The following is a 16,862-nucleotide window of genomic DNA, read 5'->3' as shown; positions in this document are numbered from 1 at the left end:
ACGTTAACGAAGACGACAACCAAAAGAAGTCTAACCTTTTTCTTCCTTGTGTTCGCTTTTGTCACTTGACGTATATACACCCTTCCCATCAGTGGGATTTTTACTGGTCCCAAGCATGGACTTTTATAGAATGGGGCTCGCTCGGTCTCTACAGCCTTGGGGCGTTTAATTTTGCTCGAGGAGTTTTGTACGCGAAGCATGAGAGACTGGGAATTCGAGGAGATTTTTACCGGAGAGGGGTAGGGTTTCTTCTTGTTTTAACGTCACGCGCGAATGAAGTCGAAGAAAGAATTCGGAAAAGGAGGGTCATTGGGAGACCTGCTAGGTTGCTTCGCCAACACACACTCTCCTGGCTATGTAATTCAGGATAGTGGGCAAGAAGGGGAGGTTGCTGAGGACGTTTTCGATGAACAAAGTTAGGATAGCCCTTTTCAAAGTATAGCTAATGCTGAAATTGCCCTCCCGCGAGGCATGAAACTCAGTCTTGTACTACACATGCGGTTCATTAGTGAGGGATGTATGGGTGAAGGGTGCGGCATCTGGGGCGGACCCCGAGGTGGCTTTTTCTGGGTTCTCGGTACGAGCAAAGGCTAATAGGTCTGGCATATGACACTCACCACGAAGCCGCCATCGTCGAGCTGAGCAACAGGCTTCTCCACGTGGCGGACACCGGTGCGACGGCGGCTGGGGACGAACCGGTGCGGGGAGGGCGCTCTGCTTTGAGTCTCATACTGCACAATCCTCTGGAAATCGATTCTGCGAGGGAGGGTGAAAATATAACTCTCCCTCTGTTCTCCGAAAATCCCGAAGCCAGTGGTTCTGGTCGAGGTCGATATAGAGGGCTTGCTGTCTTGGAGGGGGGTCGTTGTTCGCGGAAGATCGGCCAGAACTATGTGGTTGGTCTGTTGGTTTTGGTTGGAGCCGCCGGCCGGGTTCATCCCTTGAAAGTGGGGGGAGAGTAATCCGAAGAGGAGAGCAAGTAAAGAGGGGCCGGGGAGAAGCTACCTAGCTTTGCCTAGGTATGCTTGAACGATCATTCTCTTTTCTTCCCCCAGAACGTACAACTTGCGAGTAAGTCGCGAGCGAGTACGAGCAAGGATTATGTCGAGGCCCCCGCTGTCATGTGCTTTAAGCCTTTTCCCCCTAACCCATCGTTCCGTGTCGTAAGATCACCAACCATGGCGTTCGATTAGTATATCGCGAAGGGATGCTAGTAGGGCTGACGTCTCGCCAAGGTTGGATGTAAGACCTGGCCAGGGGGGGTTGGGTTTGCTCTCGGTCTGGCTTGGCTCGTCTGTATCGGGTGTGGCACCCCAGCTTTCCTTTGTGCTGTTGGTTGCTTTCCTGTTCGCGCTGCGTGCGTACTGCTGCTGCTGCTGCTGCTGCAAGTGTCAGCTTACCTGTCCTTCGCTCGTTCTGTCCGTTAAGGAATCCGATCCTGAATCAGCGGGCCAATGGGCCTGATTTCCCCCTCTTTTACATGGCTGGCTTACGACGGTCCCTGGAGCCATTGGGGAGCTCCTAACGCTGAACTCCGGCCCAGCCCCGACGTTTCTTTGCTGGGCAATTGGTTTGGGCGAAGAGTGAGACCCAATGGTGGTCGTAGTATATGTTGTACAGGCGCGCCCATTGTCTTATTTCGATTGCTGAAGCTTATCCATGGTTTTCCAAAAGTCAACTGAGATTCCGTGATGACATTGACAACATCTCACGATTGTGATTACTGAGCCATCTAGGACCCGACAGCTACGATCCCCCGCTGAATACCACTTATACTTGCTGGACCCTGGATCTCGTCGATTCTCATCTTGTCCAAGACCCCGCGGATGGCCAACTGGACGGCGCGTCATTGCCTCAGTAACGAAAATCACATTCGCAATCCCAGGTGAGAATACTACCGCCGCCATGGATGTGTCGAAAAACGAGTTGCATCTCCTCGGCCTGCCCCTTGAGATCCGCCTCCAGATATACGGTTGGGTCCACGTCGCACACCCAGTAGAGCATGCGCAGCTCGCGCCGTGGTATCCGAATCCAATACATAGTGCGTACTTGTTGAGGCCCGTCAAACCCCCCGGAGTGGAAACTGAGGATAGTGCCGTATCAGGGAAAATCGTGAAAGCCATCGGCCAGCCTGCAGGAGAAGAGAACGATTCCAACAAAGACCAAAGGTCTGAAGAGCCATCGCTGCTATCACCGAACCGTCCAATCTCTGGTATCCCCTCGGCGCTCCTGGAGACCAATAGGCAAATCTACAACGAGTGCCGGTCCTACCCCTTCCACACCAACGAGTTCGTCTTTGTTAACTGGTTCTCCTCGGGTCTTTGGGCGGCGCGGGCCTTCACGCGCGGTCTCCGGCCGTGGCAGCGTGATGAGATGCGGTGGGCGCGGCTCGAGATGCTCGGGCGGGATTTCACGGGCCCAGCGCTTAAGGAGTGGACTGAGTTGTGTGAGCACTGGGCTTCCGGGCTACGAGGGCTGAGGCTCAAGATCCTAATAGGAGGTGGGATATTCGAACCCACTGCCCCCTTTTCCGCGCTGAAAAATAATGCAGAGGCCCAGGCCATGGGGCTGGGCTCCAAGACGACACAGCCCGATCCCAGGCCGGAATGGATCGAGGAAGGGCTGCGGAAGCTGAGGGCGTTGAGGAGGCTGGAGGTCGAGCTTTCGGTGCTAGATTGGGGTGATGGGGAGAAACTCGAGTGGTGTGCTGAGCTTGGAAAGATGCTGAACTTCGGTAAGGAGGCGAAGGACAGCCTCGTCGTGGTGAGGTGTGTTGAGAAGCTTGAGGAGGACAGTGGGTCGAAAAGGCAAGTCTTTGATGGCATTGCGCAGTGTTGAGCCCCCTGCTGAGTATTACTCAAGCATAGACTGGGATATATGGCTTTCAGGGTAATGGCTATTGGCTATTGACACTCGATGTCCAAGCCACGAATGGTGAAAGAGGAGATAAGTGTTTGGTTGTTGGGATGTAAAGACGAGGATGAAGTGGATTGGAGATATGGTCATGGGATGAGGTACTTGGCGTTCTGGAGATGCAACTAGGTGCACAGTATCAGGCATATTGTAGTTTGGGTATTGGTTGTGAGGAATTATATCTCCGTTGTTATGAATACCTCAGGCTCCTCCTGAAAAGGTGAATGAGGCAAGGCCCAATATTCACTATTCAAGACCAGACGTAGGTGCTACTGTTTGCTCCTGCCGTATTTCCATCTGAAGTTGACCCAGCCGGCCATACCTTCCTTCCTTCTCCTTTGCCTACTGCAAAAAACTTCCAACCGCTCTTCTTTTTCTTTTTCTCTCACCAAAGCAGCCAGTCGTCTGCTATCGAGAGGTTCCTGTTTCCCTTCCGCCTCCCACCCTTCCTCTTCTCTTGGACCCTCGGCTTTTCCTCTCAAGCATTATCTTCTTGAACGCATTGCCTACTTGCAATATTACACAATATCCTCACCTTACAGGATACCGATCGTTCCTACTTGCGACTTTCAGGCGCTTCTCAGGCCGATTGACGACGAAAAAATTCCTCGTCAGGACTCCATTCCCTAGTGCGACAAAAGTAACAATTATGGGTATGAAGGGTCGCTAATAAGATCACAGATTCCTGTGTTCTCGTCAAAGAGATCACATACATTCCCCTCAAAGAACATCGCGAGAGCCTCAAATCCACGCCAATCACTCACAAAATACCTGGTAAGTCGAAGCAAAAGAAATCCATTGACTTTGAATAAACACTTATCATTTCCAGTGAAAAATGAACGGTCACGTTATGCGCGGTCGCTTCCACCCTCACTGCCCTGAGTTCAGCATCGACTACTCTACCGCTTGGTCTCCCGAGGTTCGCATTCCGGTTCTTATTCTCATCACTCTCTTCTTGATGTCAATGAACCCGACTGTCGCCGATGTCATCAAAAATACCGTCTGGGTGATTGTCAAGCCCATTGCCATCCTCATTGGTTACTTCTCTGTCGCCATCATCCGCATCCTGATCTTCCTCTTCATCGATGGACCCAAGATGATCACCATCCTCCTCACCCCCGACAGACGCAACAGCGTCGACTTTCTTGGTATCGATGTTGAGAACAATACCAAGCTCAACGCCATCTGGAGCCGTCTCCACACCGAGGAGGAGTGGGTTCCCGGCGGTGTTTTCGACAAGAAGTACAAGCCGTTCCTCCCAGCCCGTAACATGAAAATGGCTGGCCCTCGTCAGAAGAAGGTCATGACCCGCGACCGTGGCCTTTCTTGCTAGTGCGACTTTACTTGGGGGCGCATTGCCAAGTCGATGAACAAAGACACTGTGGAGGAGCTGGATCCTCTTAAGGAACCGGATCTACCGCTTGGGCCTTGCCATCGACTTCATTCGACCTGCCAATTATTCGACTGCTCAGCAGCAAAGCATTCGTGGGGCTATGGGATACGATTGATTGAATCTACGGCCGTGGGGGTTTCTTTGGGGAGATTCGGGATTTGGTTTGACCTCGTTATTCATAGGCGAGCCACTAGACCTATCATCTTGGGTGTCTACTAGTCGCAGCTGATACTCGACCACGGATTTCTGCAACGACGTCGGTGGACCTGTCCTGGATGATACGGATAGATTGGAGATTTCATAATCGTCTTGGAGCCAGGAAAAGCTATAGTATGAGATACCCACGGGCGTGCGAGCTAGAGAAGCTCTAGACCGTTAGACGTTCGTCAAGAAAGGGCTCCTAATGACTCAGACGAGATAGAAAGATAATGAGACCCTGATACATTGCAAACTGATTTCTTCCGTCGCGGCTTGGTGCGGTTCAGTGTTTAGTCCGACTGGGGTGAGTGATGTGACGTTGAAATGGACATCCACCCAGCGCGGAAAGGTCCCGCCAGTGTGCAAGGAACTGTTCGTGAAACATTGGCCAATCGGAGCATGGCGGCCAGCGGCTGTCTCTTGGCTGTGCGGTTCATCTGCTTTCTAACTCTTTGACAGCTCGTCTTGAACAACGGACGCTGTTCTACTACAAGCAGGATTTGCATATTGGTTTTCCTCCATCCTAGAGTTTCGTCTCCCGTCTCCGATTTCCGGAGTTTACGTACTCCTCGGTTGTTGAGCCCAAGAGAGTCAATGGTAAACAGTTTGAGCATCGAGGCAGCTTAGACTACTATACCTAAGGTACGTGCTGCAACACACCATTGAACTGCTTCCTCTTCCGCGAATATAACCCCGAAATTCTGAGTCAACTTCAACCTAACCCGAAGCCGAAGGCATGTTAGCCCTTTTAGAGTATCTATCTCGCGAAATACGGATAGCTCCGCAGCAAAACCTGGTCAAGCAGGGCCACTAACCATGTGACTTCGCGCCAGTCTCGCTCCAAAGCCTGTCTTGTCCCCCGACAATCCGCTTCAGCCCGCCCCGCACTTCCCCCTCCTCTCTCTCTCTCTCCCACACCACCCCGGCCGTGACTCACGTCCCTCCTCCTCCCACCCCGGTCACCGCTGCAAGTCGCAGCAATTAGTGTCCTTTCCATACTTTCGATATCGCGCTGAGACGCGTGTTGAGTTGCATTCTTCTCCCGACGTCGGGTTGTTTGTAGAGAAGACGGGTAGACCGTAGTCGTTTGGATGCGTTAGCTGTGTGTGTCATGTGGTTTTTTGAGGAGTCGCTAGGTACATAAAAGACGGGAGGATTCCCGTTTCGGACGAACTTGATTGCTGACTCCTCACGCATCCTGAGGAACTGATTTCTCCCTACAACACTTACACGTGGGATTGGATTGCTGTTTTCCCCGTCTTTATTCTAATTCTCATCTGACGGGCAATATCGGCCTATCAAACGTCGTCGGTTCGTGAAGGATTGTCCCTTCTTCGTTCGAATCTCACCCGGCACTTGAGTGACGAATCTGACGTCACACTGCCACTATCACCATCGATCCGCTCCCACACTTTACCTCAACTTACCTTACACTACGCACTTCCCGCTTAAGCTTATCAAGATGGATGCCCGATGCCAATGCGGAGCCGTGTCCTTCAAGACGCCGCTGCCGAAGCCTCTCCGTCTCTATATTTGCCACTGTGAAGAATGGCACGTTTTCACGCCTCCCTCACTTAGTCAATGGCGGAGAGTGTGTATATACTGACTTGCGCCCTCTTTGGTCTCTAGTAAAAGGCAAACGGGTTCCGCGTTTGGAACGTCTGCAATCTTCCCCAAGTTCAAGCTACCAAAGGCTGATCTGATGGGTGTCTACGCGTGAGTTTCAAACATACAAGACAATGAAGAGGAAGGGAAAGGGAAAGGAGCAGTCATTCGAGCCACTGGTGTCAGGAAAGTTGTGAAGCGTGAGAGTGAGAGAGTTGCGAGTTGTGAAGGAATTCAGAATCCATTACTGATCTAAGAGCAAATAGGAGGCCGACTGCGTCCGGCGCCACGCTGTACTGGTGAGCAGATACCCTCCCTCGTCGCAAACCTGAGATCTGTGACCTGACAATCTCGCGACAGTTACTTTTGCCGCAACTGCGGAACCAGACTAATCCACGCAACACCGGTAAATCCTTTCGTAAAACCCAAAACGCGCCCCAAGTATGAGTGTAGACTGAGTGCCCGGTGACTCCCTAGGACAAGAACGTCGTCTCCGTGAAGGGCGGCTGCATCGACGGCCTGGACTGGAAGACGGCCGTCCACATCTGGACCAAGAATGCCATGGTGCCCATCCCTGAGGGCGCGGAGAACCACCGCGAGGAAGCTGAGTACACAGATTACGGCGACCAGCAAGAGGCGCTCGATCAGCCGACGGACTTGCGCGGGAGCGGGGGCTCGCCGGTAGGGGCGGTATCAGTTGACGGGCGGTGTGAGCTGAGCGGGACGTTGAAAGCCATTGTTCACTGATGTGAGTGATACAGCTGGCGTATATTATGTCGTATAAGTGCTGTGATTGAAATCTGCTCTTGTTTGACAATTACAGGTACTTCGGTCGGGACAAATAATAAGACGAGGGATGATGAGGGTAGTATTAGTCGTTTCTATGATATCCCTCAAAAATTGAATGTTATAAAAAAAAACAAAAAAACATCTAAGTCGTAATGCCGTCAAAAACATGAAAATTAGATACCATGAATATGCCTGATCCTCCCAGATTAATTCCTCAACGTTCCCAAAACTCACGAACGCTGCCCGACGAGAGACTCCTCCCCACTCGGCCTCCCATTCCCGTGCGCGGGCTTTGCAACGGACTCATGCTGGTGGTGCTGTTGGCCCTCCTCGGCGCGCGACCCGTCGTCAGAGTGCTTGGCCGGGTCGAAGACGTACATGGGGAACTCGAGGAAAACGGTGCGCTTGAGGACCGTCGGCATGCGGGCGTACAGCTGCGGCGGGAAGGGAATGAGGATGCTGGTGCGTTCGAGGTAGCGCTTGTAGCCCTCCCAGTTCTGATTCTTCTCGTAGCGCTTCTTGGCGCCGGGACGCTCCTGGAGGGTCAGGCCCGATACGAACATGAGGAGCAGCGTCAGGAAGAAGGGGCCGAGGATGGTGGCGTAGAGGGCTTTGAAGGCTTGGCCGCCCACGTAGCCGTCGGCGGCTGCCGAGACGGCGATCATGTAGATGCCTAGACGTTGGGTGCTGTGTTAGCCAAGGACTTCTCTCATCAGTGGTTTTAGTTTTGCTCCTGTCGCGCTGACAAAGCACGTGGGTGGGGAGATTGGCGTTGTGTGAGGTGGTATCACTTGGCAATGAGTGGCAGTGTGTGAACTTACCGAACTGAATAATGATTTCGCCGAAATAATTGGGGTGCCTTGAGAGCTTGAAGAAGCCCTTGTCGCAAATGGCTTCGCGGCTCGGGTTATCCCTGCGGAAGACGTACTTTTGCGCGTCGCTTACCGACTCCATGACGAAGCCGACGACGAAGAAGATGACGCCGACAATGTCGCGACCGGTACCAAAGTCGTGCTGCGGGTAGCGCGTGACGTTGGGCGAGTTGAGGACGGTGACGGGCAGGGAGACGGTCCAGACCCAGATCATCTGGAAGATCCAGAAGCCGAGAAAGGGGAAGAACTTGTCGCGCTTGTCGTCGAAGCGGTCGTCCTTGCCCGTCTTGAGGATGCGGAAGAGGAGGAAGGCCGAGAGGCGGGCGCCCCAGAGCATGATGAAGATGGAAGCGACGATTTGGCGGGCATGGTTGTGGCCACTGATGGCGAGGGTGATTATGGCGAGGACGACGAAGTTTGTGCCGCCGGCGAAGTCTGTGAGAGATGTTAGTTTTGGTGTTCATCGTTCATTTGTAGAGTGAGTTGGTGAATTATCGAATGAGCCTTGAAGGGCCGGATGTGAGTTGGTCTTACCGGTGAGCTTGTCAAACTTGAAGCTAAAGGCTATTGAAAAGAAGAATAATTGGTATGCCACTGTGATGAGAGCCGTGATGGCCAGATAGTAGTCGTCAAGGACATGTACAACCGCCATCTTGGGCTGCCTCCTATCTGTGTGTGTCGTTTGAATGCGAGTTGTTGTTGTTGTTCTGTGGCTGCGTGTAGAGTCTGAGACGCTTGGAAATGTGTTGAAACACACGGGGGCCACAGTCGCCGGTGCTGTAAGATGAGCCTAGATGAGAGATGTGAAGAAACACGAGTGTTTAGCAAGCCGGCTTAAACCAACTTATCATCACCATCACGGGCTTCGGAAGCTATGGAAGACGACGTCAAAAAAACCTCCCGATGATCGTAGCTGCTCATTGCTTAGCCTCAACTGATGGTTGAAGAAGGATTGCACTGTCGTCATTGACTTCTGTAGGCCCACTGCTTTGGCTCAGCTTTGAAAGAGTCCGTGTACCGATGCAGGCCAATTAGTATGATGAGGGTACATTGTACCATGGCATCGATCGGACTTGCAGGGCCACCGAGGACCGGTCGCTACCTATGTAGGTCTCTAGCCACGTTCTAGCCACGTTGGGAGGTACGAGAGACTGATACTAGCCACATTACCTAAGTAAGATCCGAGATTCTCTAGCCACAATAAAGACATATGTATTGACCATAGGCCATAGCCGTCGTCTTTAAGCTTGTTCGGAGCTGCCGCCGCCACATTGCGTGCAGGAGGGAATGGGCTGAATTACATCAGCATGCACTCGGACCGTTTTAAGGCTCTTTTACCCACTGAATTGAGTGAAACGAACGAGACTGGCGTCCCCGTCTCCCGATCATGATATGCTGATCCCTGAACTTAGCCGCAACATCCTATTGAAGCAACAAGTCGGAAGGGGGCGTTTGTCTAAGGTATCATGTATCACGATGTCTTGGGGCCCCCTTCCTCATTCAGGTCGGTGCACAGTCGCATGAACCTTCACTGCGACTGCTGCACATGAACTCGGTGCTTCGGGAAGCGCTCGTCTCGACACCAACTGCCGTTCCGGGACCATTGTCCTGAGATAGGTCGCCATCTCTCAGTACCTTATTCCCTTCCCGAGCAGGAAAGCAAGACAGACTCACCTCACCCACGACGCCGGAGAAAGGTCTCTTATTATTTCCCATCAAAACGTGCTATTATCTGGGCCGGTATCACCATCGCCAACCGCCAATGACGGTCCTGGTCTTCTTCTGGCCCGTGGCATGTTCATCGCCTGCAGCGTGCACCAGAACGCACATTATCTGCATGTCATCAAACGTGCCGCCCGGGCTCTTGCTCGTTTGACCCATTGCCTCAGCACGCACGCCGCCCCAGCCACTTGAGGCACTAAAAGTCCATGATTATAGCAAAGGTGTTCATTTTCTGCTCGCCTTGGGACGACCCTCGTCGTCTCAATGCCGTTGTCCCTTCTTCCAGCAAGAGAAAGAGCCTGCTCTAGTCTACGGATACTACTGTACTGCATACGCAAGCGCAACGTGTTTGGCGACATAAGCTGTCTCGGCGATGGGCTCATTCGACTGTCCGAAGGAACGATGCGGGAAAAAGGCAAGTTGAGACGAAGACATCCATGGGCTCATCACTCATCAGTCATCCACAAATGCCGCACATCCTACGAAAACTGCATCTGCATCCGTACCCGCGCTTCTTTTCGTCTTTGGCCCCTCTGTTTCGCGACGTAGCGAGAGCAAGAGCAAGAGAATTGGGCGCCAACCACCTCGCCTGTCATCGACCTGCACTGGATGCTCCATCTGAAAGGCCCATCCCACGCTGTTGATCTTCACGTGGGTGCGAGGCACGGTGGACGCGTGCGTCCCGCCTGTCCAAGTGTCGATGAAGCGCTGACACCTTTTTGTTTTGTCGTGGGCCCCGACCCGACGACCTCTCCCAAGCCCACCAGTCGCGATGCATTTCGTGCAGCGGTAGCCGCCTGGGCCCTGGGAGAGTCTGGGGAAACGAAATGAGAGTTTTTCGTGATTGCGATGCGGGTTCTATTTTCAACGATCGTCACCACGAACACGAGTCAAAGAAGCAGTTTGCACCAGTTCCAACAGCAGCGGCAACGTCGTTGATAGCGACATGCTGGGATCGAACGAAAGCCAAAAAGAATTTCCCGCATACCCGTGGGAAACATTGTTTCACCCATCTACGGGTGCCTCGTTGCTGGTGTATCCGTACGAATCCAAGACGTAGTGTACTGGACAGTGGAGGGATGATGGCCAAGGATGGAGTGGGATACCTATGGCACCCGTGGCCACCGAGATTTTGAAGCCGCCATCGGTCTTTCGCATCATGTCCGCCCCTCGCATGGCTTCCTCATCAAACTAGCATCACGTCACACATCACGGACACAGACACAGACACAATGGGATGGGATGGACCATCGTCGAAGTCGAGTCTCGACGGTTCATCGTTGCAGTTGCCCTCTAGAAGCTAGCGTTGGCTTGCGTTGGCTGTCACTTGGGGCTAGTGGCCGAAGGGTGTGGCTCGCAGTTCTGGCGCTCTCGCAGTTTCGGAGCCCTGGCGCGAGTTTGGGGTGGCTCTGGTGGCTCTGTCACTGTGCCCCCCCGTCTCAGACGGTCTTCGTCTGGGGCATGTCTCACACCCTTGAGCCCCAGCAAGCCCAGCCCAGGGTTCTTCCTCGCCATCGCCGTGGAATGATTGGAATGCTTCTAACCTCTCTCGACGCCCTCCCGGACCCTTCTGCAGCGGCTCCACGACGCCTTGCTTCACACGGCCTCCATCTCCGATCGACCTTTTCACGATCCCTAGCCCGACCCGACAATGTTGGACATGGATGAGGTGAGCCAGAGCCTGCGCAGTAGAGGCGGGCATGCAGCATGGCGGGGAGCGGGCCCCTTGCGTTTCTTGGCCGCCCTGAACCGCACTGATCGAGTCTGCAGCGTTCCTGACAGAAACCCTGGTCTCCCTTGCCCCATCGAGTTCGATTCAGTCAAATCAGAAGTCTTGTCGCCTTCGACAAGACGTCCATCGTACCAGTTCTAGGCCACCGTCCAGCTTCTTTTTGCCCTGTCTGGCTGCTCGTCCACCATGAAGCTCACCCCGGCTAGCCTTGGCCAAGCATTGGCAAGCATTTTGGCACCCGGTGCGCCGAAGAGCCAATCTGATGGTGCATGGCTGGGCATTGACATGGGCCATTTCGTGATTCTGGACGGTGGTCCCCTTTTCGATTAATCTTTGCGGCTCCCGCAACTCAAGACTCGACTGTTTTTGTGGTTTGATGGTGCTTCGTCCCATCTTTCCTTTGCTTCTCGCTCTCCTTACCCAAACTCTCTGCGTGTGTGCGTGCCTGTTCCTGGCTGGAAAGACACGGAAAGTACGGCATTCGCTCTCTGACCGAGATTCACTCCTCTCACACTCTCTTGTCCTCACACCCCCCCTCAGATCCATTTCTGGTCACATCTCTCGTCTTTTCTTAGTACCCGCACACCCTCTTGATCACTCTCACTACTTGGGGGGTCTTGGCCGTCTTATCTCATTGAACTCTGGACATGTTCTGCAGGTCGCCGTCTGTCTGCCCGTAACTCTTTCCTTTCGTAATCGCGAAGGTTTACGGAACACTCCACAAACCTATACACTCTTTTCGATCCTAGGGTTGATCCCAAAGAACTCACCGACGGCTGGCCTGTTGAACTCGCTCTTTGAAAAGGCAAATAGTGAAAAAGAAGGGCACGAATAGTGGAAAAGATCGAAATCGAGAGACGCTGGCGACACTCGAAGGTCTCCAGCTTTCGCCCCCGAGCCCACGATGAGGCACAGTCTACTCTTCGCCGTGGCAACTCTAACATCAATCGCTCAGGTGCGTTCACTCGACATACCTCAGGACAACTTTCTTGAGGGTGGAGATGAATATGGGTTGACGAGAAAACAGGGCGCGGCTGTCGACAAGAGACAAAACATCAACATTGATGGAAGCGGAAACGTCAACGTAGAGGGCGCCAACGCGGGCGCGGTTGAAGTGAAGACGGTGAACCTTGGAAATGCTGGATCTCTGAACAAGGGAGCGAATGGAGGAGGATCGGGACAGGGCAACCTCATTGCCGGCATCTTGGACGCTCTCAACGGCGGCAGCAGAAACAACCAGGGCAACCGCAACAAGCCGAACAACGCTTGTCCTCCAGCTCCTCCAGCTCCTCCAGCTCCGCCACCGGTCACTGTCACGAAGACGATCTACCAGAATGCTTCAGTACCTGCACCGTTGACAGTCTTCGTTACGCAGGCTCCTCCGTAAGCTTTCTCGACCTAGCGAACGCTGGACTACTCAATATGATGTGATGAGATCACTGACCAACATATCATAGGCCTCCACAGATCATCACGCAGTTGGTCACGCAAACGCCGCCCGCTGCTGCTCCGCCTCCGCCTCCGGCTGCTCCCCCGGCTGCTCCTCCTGCGGCCCAACCCGCAGCTCCCGCTCCTGCAGCTCCCGCGGCCCCCGCGGCACCGCCAGCCGCTCCTGCGGCATCGAAAGCGCCTCTGGTCATTCCGGGACCTCCTCCGACAGATCCATTCGCTGGCTTGAAATCGAACCCGCCCCCTGCGGCGGCTCCTGCGGCCACTCCGCCTCCCGCAGCAGCTCGTAAGTGGCATTCTCCTAGTAAACGGTTTTAGACAGGCTCGAGGATAGGCTAACGGCATGGATAGAACCTGCTCCGGCTCCCGCTGCCCCTCAACCCCCGGCTGCCCCCCTCGTGGGCAACGCGCCCGCTGTCAGCAAACCGTCCGCCTCCGTCAACCTTGGCGGCCTCAACGGCAACGGCGCTGCCAACCAGCCCGCCGCAGCAACACCCATCGCCCCGATCGCCGCGAACCCCGCTCAACCCCAGGTCGCCGTCAGCGGCCTTGCATTGACAAGGTCTCTCCAGCTCGGCAACCTCTTGCAGGCGACTGCCCAGCTCCAGGCTCGTGCGACGCCCCCAGCTTAAAGGATCGACTACTCGTCGAATCCTCCGGTCGACATGCAAGTGCTGCGGAAGGGGCTTAGTCGGACTGTGCGGTGGTATTAAGGGGAAGGAGATTGGTTTGCATATGCTGCGTATGCATAAGACGTACCTAGGCGACGTCGTTGACGACTTGAAAGTGGTTCAGCAACGGCATACGAAATACCCTAGATTTTTCGATTCTTGGAATGCGGGGGAAGTTGGTTGGAAGGAAGGGGTTTTTAATGGTGAAGTAGGGGAAGGAGAGATCTCGATTTGGAATGGTGGTATATACGAGAGAGCGAGGAAGGTGGAAAAAGGAGGCAACGTCAGACAAAACCCACCCTTCCCTCTCCTTACGACCACACGTCTTGACCGGCTGCGCGCGTGCGATGAGGTTGGTTTTCTGGAAAGCTTCAACATGGTGTGGCGTGTGTAATGGAAAGATGGAGAGGGATTTGAAGTTGAGCCAACTGTCACACATATCCCCCCCGCGGTTGTACATAATTCATTTCTTGAAGACATCGAAAAACAAAAAGGCAACACCAAAACACTTGCACCCACCTGTACCCCTAAGCCCAAATCCCCTATATTATATATACGACGGCATTCGAGAGGAGATGGGCAAGTCTATTATGCTGTGTGAGGGATGAACGACTGCCCTTTACATCGGTGAATCCATCGTCGACGTCCTAAATTTGTGAAAAGTATCGATTCACGATACAGAGGTTCGATGTTGCTCTCTTCTATGGGGTATCACAAAGCGTAAATGACTTCCGTCCAACCCAATATCTACCTGTGCCATTCTCAAGCCCTTTTTATCTGTTCTTCTTAGCTTTCGTTCCATGTTCCACCTTAGCGTCTATGAGGCATCCTTTTCCTGTTCCTTAAGAGCTAATCTTAACTTCTTGGCCTGCCTCTTGCTAATTGTAGGTTGCGCGCCATCACCACCCTCATCAGGCGTCTTGCGCTTCTGCGCATTGCCCTTGTCACCACCACCACCACCACCGCCTGCGCCGCCGCCTTGTTGCTTCTTGCCCTTCTTCCCCTGCTGCTGCCCCTGCCCCTGCTGCTGATTCTTCTTCACATCGTTCTCCCGCCCGCCGACCTCGAGCACATTCACGACGCCCCGGAACCCGCTCCTCTTGATCCCCTCGTTGACCACGACGCCGCGCGGGTTGACCCCCAACGCCTCGGTGCCCCTTTCGCTGCCCAAACCCCACACGGCGAGCAAATTGACAACGTCGTTGGGCGCCCTCAACCCCAGCGCGCCGCGCGCCTCGCTGGAGACGACGATGCCGCGGCCCTTTGTCGCGCGGACGAGGGACGCAAAGTTTGAGATGAATGTTGCGCGGGCTCTTGCGTCGGGCGGGGGACCGACGCCCCCGCCAGAGGCGGAAGAGGAAGACGAAGACGTGAGGACCTGGGAGTAGCAGACTTCGAACTTGACGCCGCGGGCGACGGCGGCCATGAGGGGTTTCGGGCGGAAGTGGAAGGGGAAGTGCTGCGTCAGATCGAGGGAGATGAGGGAGGGCTCGGCCATGGAGAGGCAGGCTGCTTGGAATGCCTTTTCTGTGGTTGGTCGGACGGCGAGGATGTCGTAGGCTAGGGCGAGGGTTGGGAGGCGGTAGTTTTGGGAGGGGTCTGAGAGGGTTACTGTTGCGCGGTGGAGGATTGTTGGTTGTTGTTTGTTTTGTTGTTGGGAGGGTTGTGATGGAGTCCCCGTTGGTGGTGTTGCTGTTGTTGACTGTGATGGGAACTTTGGTAGAGGGTTCGTGATTTGAGAGGGGATCGGGGGCGTTATTGTGTGGTTGAAAGCGAGAACTGTGTAGCCTAGGGAGGATGCGAAGGAGACTGTGCGGGCGAGTTCGGCGGGAGATGTGGTTGGGGACCACGGAATGTTGAGGTCGTAGACCATTTTGGGTGGTTTGTGAGGATTTTCGATGAAGCTATCGTGGGGTTTGGCGCATGGAAGCTTGCGATGACTGATTTTCCTCAGGCGGTCGGCTGTTGGTCCTGGGATAGGCGCCGATTGCATGCGCAGTCTCTTTTATTAAAATAGTATCGTAGCGATCAATCGGTGGTTAGAGCAAAGACTTTGAGCTCACGACGTTGCTGTTGGTCGAATTGATGTCGCAAACGTCTTGGCTTTGAGGTTGGCTGTCGTGTTTTGCGACCGCGCTTTGCCGAAATTTTTTGGGTGTAAAGACGGAGGTCGGTGTTAGGTTGGTTCCGCGGGGTTCGATTCTGGTGCTGGGATGACGCACCCACACAGGCAGGAAGGTTACCTAGGTTGACTTTAAGGAACGTGGGGCCTGAAGTGGCTTGCATGGCGCTAAACGCATCTTTGCTTACCTTAGCTTTGTTAGGTGACCTTTTTCCCACTCAAGCGCCACTGACTGAGGTGTCACTGACGGTCGGGTGCTTTTTGGCCGGAGGTAACGGCGGGAAGAACGGGGTGCGGAAACATCGGACTGGAGTGGAGGCGATGACATGCCCAAGAAGATCGCCCTCGTTAGGTTGGCAGGCTGCCTCCTTCGCAGCTGTAGCCTCCTGTCCTCTGTCTTTCTATGAGAGCCCTGATGAACGGTACTGGCGATGGCAACTGTCAAGGTTTGTGTTCAATTGCAGTGAATAGAGTTGCACATGGCAGATAACACAGTTTCCACGTAAGAATTGAATGGCGAAGTTTCCCTTCCTCTTCCCTTTCCCCCTTTTGGTCGCAAACGAAAAACCTAGACTGCGACGGCATCCACGGATGATCCTAGACTTTCAGCCCGCCAGGCGAATTGGCTGAAATGGGCAGCTGAGAGGTGCCGAACGGGGAGGAACCTCGCAACTTGGGGGGCATGAAGTTCCATTCCGCGCGAGAAAATTACCCGAACGCACAGCATTAAAGGGCATGAAGGAACTGAGAAGCGTTGCTGTAGTCGTCAAGGTACCTATCAGACGGACGACGGGTCTCCTGTCATGCACCCCATAGTTCCCCTGAGTATCACGGGAACGACGTCTCTGTAGTTCTGAACTACCTTACCGCAGTATTCGTACTTCTCCAGGTAGGTTCAAGGAGATATGGGCGAATGTCGGTAGAACGTCAACAAGTTCGAGGCTACTGGCTGGATCGCCAAGGATGCACCGCCTCGAGAGGACACGCAAGACTGGCACACACCCGTGACACCAAAGCTAGCAGGAAAGTCGTTCGTCCCTCATTTTCCCTCCTCACTCACCCGCCAGCCATCAATCAAATTCCCTTTCAAGCTTGGGCCACATTCTAAACCTTTTGGCTTCTGGCTCCTGTTGGTTTGTCGGGAACCTATCAAAAATTGGGATTCCTGCATCTCGGCAAAGAAGCTAACCAGAGGTACACCACACGCCGAACAGCTCAACGTAGCTTTTGCGCTCGTTGGATTGAATTGCTTACCTACATTTGTTGCCTTGAGGTACCTTACCTCAAGGTGTGAGTGGCCTGCCCTTTTCTCCCGTTTAAGGACATCCACTCCTCCGCCAACGTCAACTGTTCCTTCCGCATCCAACGGTCACTTCTTCCTTCAACTCCCGGCGCA

The 16,862-nt window shown here is 53.9% G+C and overlaps 7 protein-coding genes across 7 annotated transcripts; 5 read left to right on the top strand and 2 right to left on the bottom strand.

Annotated features, from left to right (window-relative positions):
* Positions 1 to 1,424: 1,424 nt before the first annotated feature.
* Positions 1,425 to 3,134, top strand: BDZ83DRAFT_635076 (uncharacterized protein). Its single transcript, XM_060509145.1, has 2 exons — positions 1,425 to 2,041; positions 2,105 to 3,134. The coding sequence occupies exons 1-2, from the start codon at positions 1,906 to 1,908 to the stop codon at positions 2,836 to 2,838; spliced, it is 870 nt and encodes a 289-aa protein (XP_060360482.1). The 5' UTR covers positions 1,425 to 1,905; the 3' UTR covers positions 2,839 to 3,134.
* A 477-nt stretch (positions 3,135 to 3,611) lies between these two features.
* Positions 3,612 to 4,733, top strand: BDZ83DRAFT_44470 (uncharacterized protein). Its single transcript, XM_060503135.1, has 2 exons — positions 3,612 to 3,687; positions 3,743 to 4,733. Exon 2 carries the CDS (start codon positions 3,749 to 3,751, stop codon positions 4,244 to 4,246), a length of 498 nt encoding a protein of 165 aa, XP_060360481.1. The 5' UTR covers positions 3,612 to 3,687; positions 3,743 to 3,748; the 3' UTR covers positions 4,247 to 4,733.
* Positions 4,734 to 5,966: 1,233 nt separating this feature from the next.
* Positions 5,967 to 6,856, top strand: BDZ83DRAFT_722871 (glutathione-dependent formaldehyde-activating enzyme; the record flags this gene model as incomplete). Its single annotated transcript, XM_060512514.1, has 5 exons — positions 5,967 to 6,055; positions 6,134 to 6,220; positions 6,376 to 6,408; positions 6,470 to 6,515; positions 6,587 to 6,856. The coding sequence occupies 5 exons, from the start codon at positions 5,967 to 5,969 to the stop codon at positions 6,854 to 6,856; spliced, it is 525 nt and encodes a 174-aa protein (XP_060360480.1).
* Positions 6,857 to 6,969: 113 nt separating this feature from the next.
* BDZ83DRAFT_635061 (uncharacterized protein) lies at positions 6,970 to 8,840 on the bottom strand. Its single transcript, XM_060509144.1, has 3 exons — positions 8,305 to 8,840; positions 7,720 to 8,205; positions 6,970 to 7,571 (listed from the first exon to the last, which is right to left on the bottom strand). Exons 1-3 carry the CDS (start codon positions 8,420 to 8,422, stop codon positions 7,129 to 7,131), a joined length of 1,047 nt encoding a protein of 348 aa, XP_060360479.1. The 5' UTR covers positions 8,423 to 8,840; the 3' UTR covers positions 6,970 to 7,128.
* A 3,109-nt stretch (positions 8,841 to 11,949) lies between these two features.
* On the top strand, positions 11,950 to 13,443 carry BDZ83DRAFT_44343 (uncharacterized protein). Its single transcript, XM_060503127.1, has 4 exons — positions 11,950 to 12,179; positions 12,252 to 12,607; positions 12,682 to 12,959; positions 13,025 to 13,443. The coding sequence occupies exons 1-4, from the start codon at positions 12,129 to 12,131 to the stop codon at positions 13,303 to 13,305; spliced, it is 966 nt and encodes a 321-aa protein (XP_060360478.1). The 5' UTR covers positions 11,950 to 12,128; the 3' UTR covers positions 13,306 to 13,443.
* A 475-nt stretch (positions 13,444 to 13,918) lies between these two features.
* BDZ83DRAFT_635055 (RNase P subunit p30-domain-containing protein) lies at positions 13,919 to 15,659 on the bottom strand. Its single transcript, XM_060509143.1, has one exon. The coding sequence runs from the start codon at positions 15,335 to 15,337 to the stop codon at positions 14,162 to 14,164; it is 1,176 nt and encodes a 391-aa protein (XP_060360477.1). The 5' UTR covers positions 15,338 to 15,659; the 3' UTR covers positions 13,919 to 14,161.
* BDZ83DRAFT_44407 (uncharacterized protein) lies at positions 15,484 to 15,986 on the top strand. The gene has a single exon (XM_060503132.1). The coding sequence runs from the start codon at positions 15,629 to 15,631 to the stop codon at positions 15,935 to 15,937; it is 309 nt and encodes a 102-aa protein (XP_060360476.1). The 5' UTR covers positions 15,484 to 15,628; the 3' UTR covers positions 15,938 to 15,986.
* The last annotated feature ends 876 nt before the right edge of the window (positions 15,987 to 16,862 follow it).

Source organism: Colletotrichum acutatum (assembly GCF_030867785.1).
Source record: "Colletotrichum acutatum strain CBS 112980 chromosome Unknown BDZ83scaffold_117, whole genome shotgun sequence".
NCBI classification, from domain to species: Eukaryota; Fungi; Ascomycota; class Sordariomycetes; order Glomerellales; family Glomerellaceae; genus Colletotrichum; species Colletotrichum acutatum.
This window is presented reverse-complemented; position numbering and strand designations above follow the sequence as displayed.

Bases quoted from the DNA above. Each gene is read 5' to 3' on its own strand.
- BDZ83DRAFT_635076 (XM_060509145.1), top strand. From the start codon at position 1,906: ATGGATGTGTCGAAAAACGAGTTGCATCTCCTCGGCCTGCCCCTTGAG. The intron at 2,042-2,104 runs GTGCGTACTTGT...GTGCCGTATCAG, and splicing joins GTATCCGAATCCAATACATA to GGAAAATCGTGAAAGCCATC.
- BDZ83DRAFT_44470 (XM_060503135.1), top strand. From the start codon at position 3,749: ATGAACGGTCACGTTATGCGCGGTCGCTTCCACCCTCACTGCCCTGAG.
- BDZ83DRAFT_635061 (XM_060509144.1), bottom strand. From the start codon at position 8,422: ATGGCGGTTGTACATGTCCTTGACGACTACTATCTGGCCATCACGGCT. The intron at 8,206-8,304 runs GTAAGACCAACT...CATCTCTCACAG, and splicing joins CAAGTTTGACAAGCTCACCG to ACTTCGCCGGCGGCACAAAC. The intron at 7,572-7,719 runs GTAAGTTCACAC...CCCAACGTCTAG, and splicing joins CGAAATCATTATTCAGTTCG to GCATCTACATGATCGCCGTC.
- BDZ83DRAFT_44343 (XM_060503127.1), top strand. From the start codon at position 12,129: ATGAGGCACAGTCTACTCTTCGCCGTGGCAACTCTAACATCAATCGCT. The intron at 12,180-12,251 runs GTGCGTTCACTC...ACGAGAAAACAG, and splicing joins CTCTAACATCAATCGCTCAG to GGCGCGGCTGTCGACAAGAG. The intron at 12,960-13,024 runs GTAAGTGGCATT...CGGCATGGATAG, and splicing joins TCCGCCTCCCGCAGCAGCTC to AACCTGCTCCGGCTCCCGCT.
- BDZ83DRAFT_635055 (XM_060509143.1), bottom strand. From the start codon at position 15,337: ATGCAATCGGCGCCTATCCCAGGACCAACAGCCGACCGCCTGAGGAAA.
- BDZ83DRAFT_44407 (XM_060503132.1), top strand. From the start codon at position 15,629: ATGGCGCTAAACGCATCTTTGCTTACCTTAGCTTTGTTAGGTGACCTT.